We start from the raw sequence: 15,679 nt of genomic DNA, 5'->3' as shown, positions 1-15,679 counted from the left end.
AAAAACAACGCATTTTGTTTTTTTTCCCAATAAACAGCACCTTTATTTTCCTCGGGAAAATGTTTGTGGAGAATGTTGTAGGGATGTGCGAATATGTCAAAGCATTACCATTAGATAACTGTAACTATTTCTGGGCATGTATATGTGCGTATTGTTTAAATTAGATCCAGTGATGACCTGGGATCAGATTAGCACCTGACTTCACACCTTTTGTACCTTAAACTCATCTCATAGCAGTGTCAAAACACCAGCTGCTGTGTAATCATTACCCCTGTCTGGTCTCAGGCTTTTTCCAGCGCACCAGCAAACTGTTCCTAAGTGGAAGGGCCAGTTGGGTCCAGCTCAAAGAGTTTGCCCGCAAAAATGCTGCCAATGCCTTGTCTGTTGCCAACCTGGTCATGGGGATGGGCTCCATTCTCTGCAGTCTCAATGGGTGAGGTGTTTGTGTACTACTGGTTAAAGTTGAAGCAAACTATGAAAACTGAATAGAGTAATGTTGTATAATAATAATAATAATAATAAGTAGAAGAAGAAGAAGCATGTCTACACTGAGTATACTGTAGACAATTGGTCATTGTGCATTATATAATATAATTTACCCAAGCGGATTAGTTTTCCTAATAGTTGACTTTGCTGTACTCTGCTGTCACTCTTCAAAGAATAATTATTTTTAAAAAGCTTTTGTGTCCTGACACAACCTGTGCTTTGTTTTCACCTCTAAAACCTTCTCTTACATAGGCACCATTATGCTGCGTGTTGGCTGGTGCTGATTGGTTACCTGCTGGATTTGGCAGATGGTGCGGTTGCCAGGCAACTGAATGCTTGCTCAGCATTGGGTGAGTGGACTGTGCCTATAAGACTGGCTACGAAGTTGTAGCAAAACTCAACCTGAAGCAGAGATTAGTTTCCTACTTCTACTTTCTAATACATGTTGGATTTTTAGTCATCATTTAACTCAAATTTGTCTCTCTACCCACGTTTATATCTAAAATGTTTTAATTGAATTCCTCCTATAAAAACAGGCTTTTTTTTTTTTGTTCATACTTATTGTCTTACTTTGTGAGCCTAAACAACCAGGCGAAATCCCCACCCTATGTGATTGTGAGCACGGATGCCTGAAATAGCTCGGTGCTGCTCTCACTGTGCTCACCATTTTTGGGCGCTTTGTGATCTCAGCGTGGTTTTTATGTGTGACTTTGCTGTGAGGTGTTGTATTGCCGTCTTCCAACTACCCTTTTATGTCAATCGAACAATCACTTGCCTATTACGGCTGGCTAATTCCACAGGCTCTGGCTCCAATTGTCTCCTTTGTCCCGGCGCTTTGGGAACCCAGCATATCTAACATTGCTGAAATGGTTGACCTTGAGATTGGAATCCCAGTGCACTCACGTGGCACTGATCAAAACATGCCCTTCCCGAAATGTCCTAAAGTGGTATGAGATGGCCGTGGAAATTACCTGGAAGCTGGTGCAGCCAAAGAGTCTTCGATCTCAGAAGTGAAATTGCGCCTTTAAAGATTACAGAGAGAGGATTCACGACAGTATTTCCTGTAAACCCTTGACAAAGCACCTCCTATTCTTGTCAATTCTTTTTATCATGGGATTGAAAATAATCATCGTAGCACAGCGAGTAAAAGATTTCTATGCAGTTCAACTCATCTGTGGCCTCTGTTTTCTCTGTGTTTTAGGAGCCAAACTGGATGATTTTGCCGATTTCACAACGTTTGGAATAGCAACGTCGCTGCTCTTAAGGACTCCCAACATCCTGGATAACGTCCTCTGCATGTGCTACATGCTGTCTGTGTTTATTCGGCTTTGTTTCTTCTCCAGTGGTGAGGAAACTTGACATTTCCTGCTGTTCCTTAGCAAATTGTTTCTGTATTTGAATGGATAGCAGCACAGGACCGCCAACCACACCTCCCCTAAACGTTTTCAGATCTAACACTTTGCTGATTTTCTTCATGCTTACATGCATATGTTGATAAATGCCAATCACCCATAAATTACCAAGTGCATTCAAGGCACTGATTTACAGTTAGTGACGGCCACAAAACTCCATGAATGCTCACAAAGAGCTGAAAACAGCAAAAAAGACAATTAAACTATGATAGAACGCCTCCTAAATGCAGCATTTTAATTTTCCAGTAATGCAGTTCAGCCACTGCAGTGCATCGGCTAGCATAGGCATAAACAAATGGTTCCTTCTTTTATAGGGTCCCTTTATTTTGTCCTGTGTATTCTGTAAATAAAAGTGCAGTAACTCATTGACAATTATACGATTTGAAGCTGATCAGTCAAGTTTCACATTACAGAGTCTCCTTATATGTAAATTTCCACAATCTCAGGAATTCTTGTTGGATACAAATATTTTTTTCTGAACTAAGTGGATTTTTCGATTTTCAGTTTTTTTTTCAATTAATATGTAAATGCACCTGAGAACGATTCACGAATAAATGTACTCATGTCCAGCTTGATAAACGTCGTTCACATGGAGCATCCATTCAATGAAAAAAATTCCATGACAATATATTTCAATAACATGAAATGTCCCAATCTCATCCAAACCAGAAGAAAAGTTCGAATGTAACGTGAATGACTTCCTCTATCATTTGCAGGCATTCCTTTCATGTATCGTGGCCTGCCGTGCATCTACTCGTCCGCCATTCTCGCCTGCCTGTCTCTCCTCACTGGAGGGAACATGGCTGTGCTCCGGCTCACTGCCGTGGCCATGATCCTCTTCATGGTCAGCCAGACTCTTTACCCCCATGACCGGGTGCTGGAGTCACAGGCCTGGAAAAAGGTGGTCTATGCTGGAGGTATAAATGCTCAAATTCTATTCCCCCCCTTTCTTTTTAATAAGCCTCAAATTCAAATTGCACTCACATAGGAGGAGATATTTGTTTTTGTTTAGACTGGCAATGTAATCTCATGAAGTATTGACTTGATGTGACATTCTCCAAACTATTAAAATATACACTATAACTTAAGATTTATCTAAAGTTTCATGTACTATATACATCAATGGTTCTTGAAGTTGGGTCTGGGGACCTTCAGGGGCCAAGGATTTAAAAAAAAAATTTAGTTACATTGTGGGAAATCAAGCCACGGTTATCAAAGTTACAGTATTTATTATTGAAGCCTTTCCCTGAATTCACACTGGATGTCAGTAAACTAAGCATTGCATCAAGGATTACATCAAGTGTCATGCCAAGCCCTCAGTTTGTTGTAAAAGAGAGATTAACTGGTTAATGTTTAATGGAACAATGGAATAAGTCCAGTTCAAGAGATCCTTGAAACCCCTGCCAATAATCCCTTGTCTATCCTGTTTACTAATTACACTCACCTTTTGCTCATTACTTTGCTAGTGTCCTTTATAAACGTCCTTCACTTTATAACTCACATTGCTATGCAGGATTATATAACAGGATATAAGAACACAGTGAGGAAATCCGCTCGAGTCTCCACTAGAGGTCGACCGACTGATTTTTCAGTCCAGCAAGATGGATTAGCTAACGTGAGCTAGCTAGCAAATGGTAGCTCAGTCAGTCATGACTCACAGCTCTAAAATCTTTCCCTGACAATGGTAAAATGAATATACTGGTGCAAATTCTGCAACTACAGTTTTGTATTTTACACATTCATTGACAATGCTGTACTTATCACTTTGAGGTAGTGTTTGATGCACCATAATATCTCTCGATGTGCATGCTCTCGACATGAGCAGGCTTCAAAACTGCAGAATTCGAATCAATGACTCCATGCGTTCCATTCATATATACCATAGCCATTAACAATCACCTGGAGGTAAAGCACCCAAAAACCAAAGGATTTGATACCCAGACTGGGTAGACCCAGATCAGTGGGTTTCTATGGAGTTTCTGCTTCTCTTACATGTCGGAGTGAAAAAAAATAGACTCGGAGTGTAAAACTAGTTCAGCGCTATATGCGATGCTCGATGCCATGTGCCTGGTGTGAATTGACCTTTAGCCTGTTTGACCGGTCTGGTCTGTTGAATGTAAAATTATATACACTTTGTCATTTTTCCTCCAGGTATTATTGTGGTCTTCTGCTCTTCATTCCCTCCTGTGTGTCTGTACTATCTGCTATGGTCAGTTTCCTACATTTTGTTCCCAATGTCCCTATGGAGCTGCAAAGTGTAACGGGCTACGATGTGTTGTCCAAACTACGACACTCCAGGCTTGAAGAAAGCCCATACGGCCCAACAGAAGCATCTTTGCAGCCTTGGAGTATCAAACCCTGCTCAATCCCCAGAACCTCTGGACATTGTATGCTGCTTTTTTTTTTTTCTTTTTTTTTTTTCCTTTTCTTTCATTATTATTGTTGAGGTGATAAACTTTGGGGTGCAGTGATGAAATCTGCCTGATCTAGAGGACTGCTGGACTGACAGTGAAATTATTTTCACTAAAATCAGTTTGTAAAAAGGCTGACTGCTGACTGCGAAACACGTTTCTATTTGGGTGAACTGTGAACTGTGTGTTGCGTTCACAGAGGTCTCTGATGTGTGTCACTCTTGAAATGTACAATGGATTCCACCACAACTGCAGTGGGGTGATATTATTTTGGTGAATTTTATTCATGGGGAAATTATAAGAACAATGTCTTGTATATATGTACCATAATTGGTATTTTCATACTAGTAACGCAGATGTTTTATTAAAAGGGAAATTTAAAAAAACAGAAGCTAAAGCATGAGTGTGAGAAAACCTTAGGAAAACTAAAACTCAAATGGATAAAGTGTCTTCTTATTAGTCCACTGACATTTTTAAAATACAATCCGTTGAAAAATGGTGTATTTTATTATTCAGAGGAATCAAAATGTCATTTGATTCAGATTTTTTTTTAACTGCCAGTGTCTCTTGAGCTGCTTTGTGACATGTAGGCAGTGATGCATAATAAAAGCCAGTACAGTTTGATGAAGGTTAATGCTTGAGTAACTTTATTCATCTAATTACTGGATTAAATGTCATTTTGATTAAAAAAAAAATGCACATCCTCCAAATTTCTCCAGCTGTTGAATTTTGTGATTTCTGGCATGTTCATTTGAGACTGCGGGCCTGTGTAGTGAGGATTTCTTTCGGAAAGAGCGTAAATACTGCTCATGTGGGGAAGAGTTTGCCTAAAACGGAGCTTGTCTAAACGTTCTAAACTTAAGCTCGTTTTTCTTGCGTGACATCAGCTTAATTGAGGAGAAGTATTAAGTCCAGCGCTACTGTCTGACAGTGTGATGTAACCACAATGTGTCACACTGATGTTCATGCTCTGGGTATTGAGGGCAACATTCAACACAGAAATATGACACAGTTAATTAATTAATAAATAGCATCATCCTTTTAAAGTGCTCCTTGTTTCACACCGAAGACATCACAGCATTTTAATTCAAGACACTGCTTATCTTGACTGTATTTTTATGCATAAAAATGATAAACAATACTTATATTAAGATGCAAGCATAGTGGACGAGAGCTCGGTGAGCTTATTTTTCAAATCATGGACCCGTTTTCTTCACAGGCGAGTGCACTGAATTTATTGAATACGAACATTATTTCAGTAATCAGACAAACCCAACATAAATTAAAGGCGTGATAAAAATAGACTACTACACATACACGTTATGATTTTATGACCTCGATTTTGTATCTAATGGCTTCAAATTACATGTCGGGCCATGATTTTAAAAATCGAGGCAAAATAATAGCACGTGCTGGATCAAGTGCTATTCTATAAGCTGCTGAATGATGAGGGTGGAAGCCATATTTAATGGCACATTTGCTAAAACAGGACTATTCATGCAATCAAATTTTGGCAATATATTAGACTCTTATTAGATATTGTCCCTTTGTTTTTTGTTACATCATATTACATTTGACGCTTGCGCTTCAGTCACATTTTGTTTTTTATCAGGTGTAAAGGCAAGCACTTGTGTTTAAAGGTAGTAGTCCAGATGCGATTGAAAACCCAAGTCTCAGATGCTTTCACAGAAGAAAAATTTGGCAATCTTGGAGGCCAGAAAATCGACTTGAGCGACTGTGTAACCTATCTCTGAAGAACTCTGAGTACGGCCTTGTGTACGCACCGAACGCTCAAGGTGGAACTCCTGCCTTAATTCTGTATTCAGAAATGTCCATATGTTGAGTTGCTCTTAGGGGTTTAGTATCAGCCAGGTGGATGTACGACTCCAGCAGTTTGATGACAGCAGAATAAGCCGGGCGATCCTTAAAATTCCACATGCAGCAATATTTCATGAGGTCAAACCTGTAGGAGAAATGACGAGCTTTTTCAGCAGCATCAAAATGGCCACAGTGAATTGCAGTTCTCTTGTTCCCTTGTACTATTGCTGTTTCTAGATGACTAGTAAAAGTACAGATTTATTACATGGGAATGGCTGATGTAACAATATGTAAAGAGCGCTTGCACCACAGATTTGACTCACAGTGCCCCTCCACAGTTCGGAGGTCTTTTTAGCTTGTAATTCGTCAAAGTTTGGAGGAACATCTCCGATGGCTCCAGTTCAGGAAATGGAGGAGCACCTTGTAGAAGAAACGTGAAAACACTCAGTATGAGACTTTAGTAAATGACGGCTGAAATCTTCTTTTCTTGAGTAGGTTTAAATCTCTCAGCAAAAATATGTGTGGCAGCCTGAGAAACCCCTACACATTTTTAACATTGTGTACAAAAACAAAAGGTTTTCCTGAACTTTGATATATATATATACACACACACACATTTTATATATATATATATATATATATATATATATATATATATATATATATATATATATATATAAGATATATATATATATATATATTAGATATATATATATATATATTAGATATATATATATATATATATATATATATATAGATATATATATTAGATATATATATTAGATATATATATATATATATATATATATATATATTAAATATATATATATATATATATATATATATATATATATATATATATATATATATATATATATATAGATAGATAGATAGATAGATAGATATAGATAGATAGATATAGATAGATAGATAGAGAGAGAGAGATAGATGTTGGTTTGCTCATATCTCCAGCATGTTCTAGCATTTTAAATTCTGGTTCCCAAAAAGTAAAACAGAAGAAATTTGCATTTTAATCTTTTACTTTTTTTACTCCAATGAAAGGTGCCAACACACTAATTGTTTCTAGAAGCAACTGCTATTTATAAAGAAGATATGGAATCCATGTCTTTCTTTACGTAGCTTACAGACTGACGTTTTTCGTGTTTAATAAGAATATTTTTTAAATCATAATTTTTTAAATAATATATAAATTACTATATTTACAGTCCTTAATAATGTCATCATTTCTATATTATCTCAGGTAGAAAAAAAAAATATATATATTATACTAAGCCGATGAGCTATAAAAAGTAAACACCCCGTCGACCTCCATTTGTCAGTAGTGACACTTTATCGAAAAATTGTACATTTACAGTGTGAAGCGAGTTCTCACTTTGATCAACAGCATCATCGACATCACGTCTCTGTCGTATCACCTGAGGTAAATGTCCTTCGTGGTCTCTTCTCTCGACTGATCATTGTTCCTGCTAACCTTCGCGGGTTAATAATCGCTGAATAATTCAATGTGTCCGCTGTGTAAGAGGTCTTCTATGTTTTGATGATGATGATGATGATGATGACGACGAGGAAGCACTAGTAGCATTGCAGACATTTTGACAGCCGGTATCTGATTACAAACTGAATTAGTTGAGAACTTGAGAACGTCAAAGCATTACATTTTCCCCGCGTAAGGAAATCACACTCAACTAGCAAGGTTTTATATAGCATCATAATCTTTGCAGGCAGACAGTTGTGGCAAGATTAGAAAAAAAATAAATACAATTTTCTGTGTCATTTTGGTGAAAATATATTGAAAGTTTCTTAAAGTTGAAAGCTCAGAGTGGGAAGGAAAAAAAAAAGCTTTGGTCAAATATTTCGATTATTCGTCATTTTTGGCGACATCTGATGGGTTTTCTCAGACTGACACACTTATTATATAATCCATATACGCTATATGGCCAAAAGTATGTGGACACTTGAGCACCATTTGTAAGCCTTCCCAAAACAATTGCCACAAAGTTGGAAAAAAAACACTATTGTCTAGAACGTCTTTGTGTGCTGTAGCATTACAGTTTCACTTCACTGGAACTAAGAGACCCAAACCTGTTCCAGCATGACGATGCCCCTGTGCACAAAGTGAGCTCCATGAAGACATGGTTTGCCAAGGTTGGACTGGAGGAACTCAAGTGTCCTGCCCAGAGCCCTGAATACCCAATCCCACTGAACACCTTTGAATACACTGAATTGGGTGTTCATAAAAGCATAGGTGTGATGGCCAGGTGTCCACAAACTTTCGGCCATATACTTGAAGTGCGGAATAGCAGAAAATGAAGATCAATTGGAGTACCTCACCTAAAGTTATCAATTCATAGAGAAGGACTCCAAAGGACCACCTGAGACATTGAATTAGAAAATGTCATATAGATTTATATTGCAGAAAAGGATTAGACACTCTGATATAAAGCAGAATCTAAAATAAATGGGAAGCGTCTAAAGGTCATAATCAAGTGAAAGTTACATAATTAATTAAAACTCCAAAGATATTCACAGTAAGACCTTACATAAGGCACAGTGTGAACATAATACTCGGTTTTCCATTTTCCGGTGGAGTAAAATATATAAAATAATGAACCATAGTCAGAACACGCGAGGATCCAGCGATGGAATCCTTAAACAGAGAAAGCATGTTGCAAGACTTACACATCACTCCTGGCTGTAACAGGGAGTCCGAGTAGTCTCTCTGGTGCCTGCCACTTCAGAGGCACTCCGGCTGTCTCCGTCTCTGTCTGCCTCGACTCGAAAGCCGGGGCCAATCCGGACACTTTCACCAGGAGCCCGGAGCCAATCAGCATGCTGCGTGCTGCGACGTTCCCGTGCACGAGCCTGTGCTCTGACAGCAGGTAGTCCTGAGGCACGAAAAACCACCGTGACCTACTTATAAAGCACAACTTGTGTATGTTTACATTCTTGCAATACACTTACCAGACCGGTAGCCGCTTGTTTGGCCACTAAATACACAGATCTCTCTGAAAAAGACTGTTCTTGATGCCACGTCCCATGACTACTACCCTGTGTATCGGAAATCAATACGTTTTTCATTTATAAAATATCCTTTTTTTTTAATTATTTTTTTACTCTGTGATTCTTACCTCCCGAAGGCTCCACAAGAAGTGCAGCAGATTTCCAGGAGTGCTCGTCTCGAAAACCAAGTACATGGGAGAGAGTCGTGTCTGGCAGTACAGCATTCGCACCAGATTGTCGTGTTTGCAAACTGCCGAGTAGAACATGGCCAACTCCATGAACACTTTAGCCTCGTGACTGTTTGAACTTCCTGAAACAGACGCATGAATGTCAACGCAATGTTCAGGAGATCTGCAAACTATTCCAACCACAACTGCTAACTTACTTAATCTGACGTAGTGTGTGCACTGTATTTAATGTCTTTTGTATTAATTGCCAGGCCAAGAACTTCAGTTGACGCTCACGTCAAAAATCAGAATGAGGAAAATCTTTGTGACGTTAACCGTGGCATGGTTGTTGGTATCAAATGGGCTGGTTTGAGTATTTCAGAAACTGCTGCTGTTCTGGGATTTTCTCACACACACACACACACACATGCAGTATAATGTTGTGCATCCTTCCAGTGACCAACCACAAAGTGGCAGTAAACATCCAACGTCACTGAGATTCAACACAGGGCTGGACTCTATGACAATGCTGCTCGATCCACTACACCAAACTGACGCCATGCCAAGTGGCTAATATTGTACTACTTCATCTGCACTTGTATATTGTACAAAATACTTTGGCACAAAATAACAACGGTTTTATCTTGGTCAGGGTCAAGGTGCATCTGGAGCCTATCCCGGGAACGCTAGGTGTGAGGCTGGAATACACCCCTGGATGGGACTCCAATCCATTGCAGGGCAGCACACCCAGATGGTCTATCTCAATCGGCTCCGTAGCTCGTGAGTCACTATATCGTGTAAGGACCCTGGCTTATATTGTGTGCCCTGTGATGGATTGGCACCCTGTCCAGGGTGTACCCCGGCTTGTGCCCGATGCTCCCTGGGATAGGCTCCAGGTTTCCCTGTGACCCTGAAAAGGATAAAGTGGTATAGAAGATGGATGGATGGATGGATGGACCCTGGCTTATTACACACTTGGACATTGACGACTCAGTTTCTGGCAAATTACTTTTTTAAAATCATTAAACACTTAAAAGTCATTGGACTCAAACAAACCATATATAGAACGTCAAATAAAGTTAAAAATCACTAATGTAAGTAATCATTTGAGAGCCACAACAATTACAAGCGACACCATTCTTTTTTTCAAGCCGAGAGACTTCCGAGAATATGATGTCATTTCCAGTAAGGGACCGTAGAAAGCATCGATGCCACGTTGATTTTGCGGTGCATCGTGGAATATTTTAGGAAGCGAATGTTCCGGTGCACTGGAAAGATCTTGCGAATGCGACTTCCCTTAAAATGGCCGACTTCCTGCTCAGTGCCATGACTGCTGAACTAGGGAGCTGGTTGAGACTCACCCATATTCACACCCACGTTCACACCTAGGGGAAATTTATGTTGCGTTCGTATTGCCTTGCACGTTGGACTTGCTAGGTGAAAAACAAAACAAAAGAAAGAGTGTCTTTTGTTTGCATTGTCAGAGCACGTAAAGCTCATAAAAAGCCATTTCAAGTGCGCTTTTACAGTTACAGGCCACATTGTGGCTACATTACTATAATGCTGTTCTATTATACAACAGCGGACAATAGCATGTAGCGTTATTAACAAGCTAGCCGGTTGACAACAGCAAGTAGTTCTAGCAAAAAGCTAACCAGCTACCATTCGTGATAACTCTAATGTTGATGATTATCTGTTATAGATTTAATCATGTACTGTGCCTGTATATGAACTGATCTAAATCCAATACTGCTATAAACTCATCAAGTAAAGAAGGGACAATTTAGTATTTACAGTGTGTGCAGCCATGTTGATCTGACATCACTCCATAAACAGGAAGGAACTGGTAGTTGCGAAGACTACTCCATATTGGCATTTTGAATGTTACATTTATTCATTTAGCAGATGCTTTTATCCAAAGCGACTTACAAATGAGAAAATACAAGCCAAGCGATATATCAAGCAGAGAACAACACCAGTAGTGCTACCGTAAAAGATCCATTAATTGAGCTCCAGAAGTAGCAAAGTGCGCTGAGTAGAGGTGTAAGTGCAAATTTTTTTTATTTTTTTTAATGGGTTGGTTACGTACACATGGAAGTGGTGGGTCTTTAGCTGTTTTTTGAAGATGGTGAGAGATTCTGCGGTCCGGACTGAGGTTGGAAGTTCATTCCACCACTGAGGAACAGTTAGTTTGAAGGTTCTGGAAAGGGACCTTGGGCCACGCTGAGTAGGCACTACTAAGCGTCGGTCGTTGATCGATCGCAGATTGAATGAGGGAACGTAAGCCTTCAGGAGAGAGTCGAGGTAGGGGGCGCTGTTCCAGACAAGGTCTTGTAGGTGAGCATCAAGGCCTTGAATTTGATGCGGGCGGCTACAGGAAGCCAGTGGAGGGAGATGAAGAGGAGTGTGACATGGGTTCTCTTGGGCTGGTTGAAGACGAGGCATGCTGCAGTGTTCTGAATCATCTGAAGGGGTTTGATGGAGCTGCCCGGGAGGCCCGAGAGTAGTGAGTTGCAGTAGTCCAGTTTTGAGATAACAAGAGCCTGGACTAGTATCTGTTCGGTGAGGTAAGGTCGGATTTTCTTGATGTTGTACAGGATGAACCTACAGGACCGTGCAGTTGTTGAGTTGTGGTCTGTAAAGGTCAAGCTGTCATCAAGACACGTTTTCAGTGTTTTTTTTACTGGTGGTAGGTGGGGAATTACAAGCTGCAACTTCGCCTCGAATTGTGGAATTGACGTGGAGTCATCACTTCACTGAACGGTACGTTTGAAAGCTGAGAACTCACAGGAATCCCACACAAACACGCGGAAAAACACGGGAAACTTCGCACAGACCCAAGACCAGGATCGAACCATGGACCTCGGAGGTGTGAGGAAATAACACTACTCCCTGTACCTTCATACCACCTAGGCCTTTTTTATTTCTTTGGCAAATAAAAACATTTTCTTGTATGCAATTATATTACTCCATATACCTTTGAACATTTTAATTATCACAGCGCTGGCAGCTCCATCTCGTTTTAGCTGGCCCTTGCAGGTAGCCCCGAACCGGCCATTTTTCAGGAACTCCACCTCATCCAGGATGCAGTGGGCGGGCATTTCCCATGAGCTCAGAGCATTGTGTCCAGGCAGAAGACCTGCAGATACAGTCATAAAGCACTGAAGACTCTCATACAGAGCAGGAGGATTGTAATAAAGTAGCAGCGCAGCACGACGTGTGTGTTTCTAATCTTAATCATGGGGTATGTGGGATATTTGATCAAGAGAGGTTAGGAAAGCTATATGAAGCGATTGTTTTAGCTGTTCGTTGTTTATCTTACATAAGCATACATCTAACAATGATGACACGTTTTACTTCTTACCATTTTGATCAAAAGACACTGCTGAAGACCCCAGAACTGACGATTTCTTCTTTAAGAAGCTCCATATTATCCGAGATATGATGATCAGTGTGCTAAGAGCCAGGAGACTGGGAATGATGATGAGTGCTAATTGACCTGCACACACACACACACACACACACACACACACTTTTTAAAATTGATTTATGCAAAATAATATTTAATGAATACTCAAATAATTAAACATGCATAAACTTGCATCTAGTTTTTGGAATGTTGTTAGAATTACAACCCCAGTTCCAAAAATGTTGGGACGCTGTGTGAAATGTAAAGAAATATAAATAAAAACAGAACGCAGTCATTTGCAAATCTCATAAACCCATGTGTTACTCACAGTGGAACATAGAAAACATATCAAATGTTTAAACTGAGCAAATGTCTGTTTCTGTTTCTTTTCTATTTTTCTGAGAAAGCTGTTGTGACTGTATAAGTAAAGCGCTATAGTCCAACAACAACGTAATATTTACAGTAAATGTCACCTATACTATTTTTGGTTATTTCTTAGAGCTTTTTATTCCTGAACTTTTCACCCACACAATACATTATTAAAATGATTAATATTAAAACTGGCATTTCATTAAAAAATATAAAAGTAGTTATTCATTTAAATGCCTACTTGTTTTGGGGTTATTGAGGTTTGGATTCAATCCATTCACTTTAACTAACCAGTCAAACGAGTTAATAACTGTAAGAACTCAGTAATAAATAAAATATCTGTGTGATTTATACCACTGGAACTAAAAAAAAAAGTGAGACTATGCTTCATAGACGCTATTTTGAGAGTCATGTCTGTAAAACTATATTGCATTTGTTTCATGAATGTTATTGAAATATCCACAGATCATCTTCCCAAGTAACTCTTGATTTTAATGTAGTGATCTTAACAAATATCACGTAATGTAGTGACCATGGTTACCACATTCAAGGCTGGAGACGTTGCACGTAACCTGCACATCCATCGGTGGTTTATCTTACGCATCTCTCATGACTGCCATGATGAAAAACACAAGGCATTGCAAGTTAAAACCAGAAACTGGTGTGTGTGTGTGTGTGTGTGTGTGTGTGTGTGTGCGCGTATATTCACACACACACACACACACACACACACACACACACACACACACACACACACACACAGTGGTGCTTGAAAGTTTGAATTTTCTATATAGCTGCATAAATATGATCTAAAACATTATCAGCTGTCCTAAAAGAGAACCCAATTAAACAAATGAGACAAAAAATATTATACCTGGTCATTTATTTATTGAGGAAAATGATCCAATATTACACATCTGTGAGTGGCAAAAGTATGTGAGCCTCTTGGATGTAGCAGTTAAATTGAAGGTGAAATTAGAGTCAGTTGTTTTCAATCAAGAGCATGACACAAAAGTGCGAGTGAGCGCCATGTTTTAATTAAAGAACAGGGATCTATCAAAATCTGATCTTCACAATACACATTTCTGGAAGTGTATCATGGCATGAACAAAGAACAAAGGACATGAGGACCTCCGAAAAAGAGTTGTTGATGCTTAATCGGGCTGAAAAATGTTACGAAACCATCTCTAAATAGTTTAGACTCCACCAATTCACAGACAGACAGATTGTGTACAAATGGAGGAAATCCAAGACCACTGTTACCCTCTTCAAGAGTGGAGACCAACAAAGATCACTCCAAGAGCAAGATGTGTAATAGTCCGCAGGTCACAAAGGAACCAGGGTAACTTCTAAGCAACTAAAGGCGTCTCTCACATTGGCTAATGTTAATGTTCAGCATCAGGAGAACACTGGACAACAATGGTGTGCACGTCAGGGTTCAAGAAGATAGCCACTGCTCTCCAAAAAGAACATCGCTGTGTATCTGCAGTGTGCTAAAGATCAGGTGGACAAGCCAGAAAGCTAATGGAAAAATGTTTTATGGATTGATGAGACCAAAATAGAACTTTTTGGTTTAAATGAGAATCATTATATTTGGCAAAAGCTGCAATTTACGCTGCATTCCAGCATGAGAATATTATCGCATCTGTGAAACACGGTGCTGGTAGTATCATGGTTTGGGTTTGTTTTGCTGCATCTGGGCCAGGACGACTCGTCATCATTGATGGAACAATGAATTCTGAATTATACCAGTGAATTGTAGTAGGAAAATGTCAGGACATCTGTCCGTGATCTGATCTCAATCTGAAGAGAACGTGAGTCATGCAGCAAAACAATGACCCTAAGGACACAAGTCATTCTACCAAAGAATGGTTAAAGAAGAATAAAGTTAATGTTTTGGAATGGTCTGGACCGTAATCCAATAGAAATGTCGTGGAAGGACCTGAAGCAAGCTGTTCATGTGAGGAAAAACACCAACTTCCCAGAGTTGAATCTGTTCTGTACTGAGGAACGGGCTGAAATTCCTCCAAGCCGACGTGCAGGACTGATCAACAGTTACCGCAAACGTCTACTGCAGTTATTGCTGCACAAGGGGGTCACACCAGATACTGAAAGCAAAGGTTCACATACTTTTGCCTCTCACAGATATGTAATATTGGATTATTTTCCTCAATAATTAAGTGACAAAGTAAAAAAAAATTCTCATTTGTTTAATTGGGTTCTTTTTATCCACTTTTAGGAAAATCTGATGATGTTTTATGTCACATTTATGCAGAAATATAGAAAATTCTATAGGTTCACAAACTTTCAAGCACCATTGTATATATTAATATAAGGACACTGTGTAGCATGTTAAAGTGTAGTGTGAGACTGCAAATGCGCTCCATAACACCCTAATCAAATCACATATAACAGAATAAGATTCCTACCTTGCTCATATCCTTGGCTTTGAAAGAAAAGCCGTCCTTCATTTTCACAAGTCGACAAGTTACCAAATAAAACACGTGTCCCTGCCGGAGTGGAATTCTGGATTTGATTTTGACATTGAGAGCAATGACCATGAAGGGGTATGAATTTTTATCTCCG

General features: G+C 39.4%; 2 protein-coding genes across 10 annotated transcripts in view; one reads left to right on the top strand and one right to left on the bottom strand.

Annotated features, from left to right (window-relative positions):
- Positions 1-4,937, top strand: part of tmem269 (transmembrane protein 269) — a 19,989-nt gene extending 15,052 nt beyond the window's left edge. For all 9 annotated transcript variants that reach the window (XM_053686243.1, XM_053686242.1, XM_053686246.1 and 6 more), the window contains 5 exons: positions 286-433; positions 739-836; positions 1,688-1,831; positions 2,615-2,815; positions 4,050-4,937. In XM_053686243.1, coding sequence (XP_053542218.1) covers positions 286-433; positions 739-836; positions 1,688-1,831; positions 2,615-2,815; positions 4,050-4,159 — 701 coding nt within the window. In that variant the 3' untranslated portion in view covers positions 4,160-4,937. The remainder of the gene's footprint in view (positions 1-285; positions 434-738; positions 837-1,687; positions 1,832-2,614; positions 2,816-4,049) is intronic.
- si:ch73-206d17.1 (tyrosine-protein kinase STYK1) lies at positions 4,553-15,679 on the bottom strand. The gene is made up of 10 exons (XM_017486734.3): positions 15,523-15,679; positions 13,635-13,706; positions 12,680-12,814; positions 12,293-12,454; positions 9,277-9,458; positions 9,110-9,196; positions 8,828-9,033; positions 8,480-8,520; positions 6,451-6,547; positions 4,553-6,272 (listed from the first exon to the last, which is right to left on the bottom strand). Exons 2-10 carry the CDS (start codon positions 13,675-13,677, stop codon positions 6,101-6,103), a joined length of 1,125 nt encoding a protein of 374 aa, XP_017342223.1. The 5' UTR covers positions 13,678-13,706; positions 15,523-15,679; the 3' UTR covers positions 4,553-6,100.

Source organism: Ictalurus punctatus, chromosome 15, assembly GCF_001660625.3.
Source record: "Ictalurus punctatus breed USDA103 chromosome 15, Coco_2.0, whole genome shotgun sequence".
Taxonomy (NCBI): Eukaryota; Metazoa; Chordata; class Actinopteri; order Siluriformes; family Ictaluridae; genus Ictalurus; species Ictalurus punctatus.
This window is presented reverse-complemented; position numbering and strand designations above follow the sequence as displayed.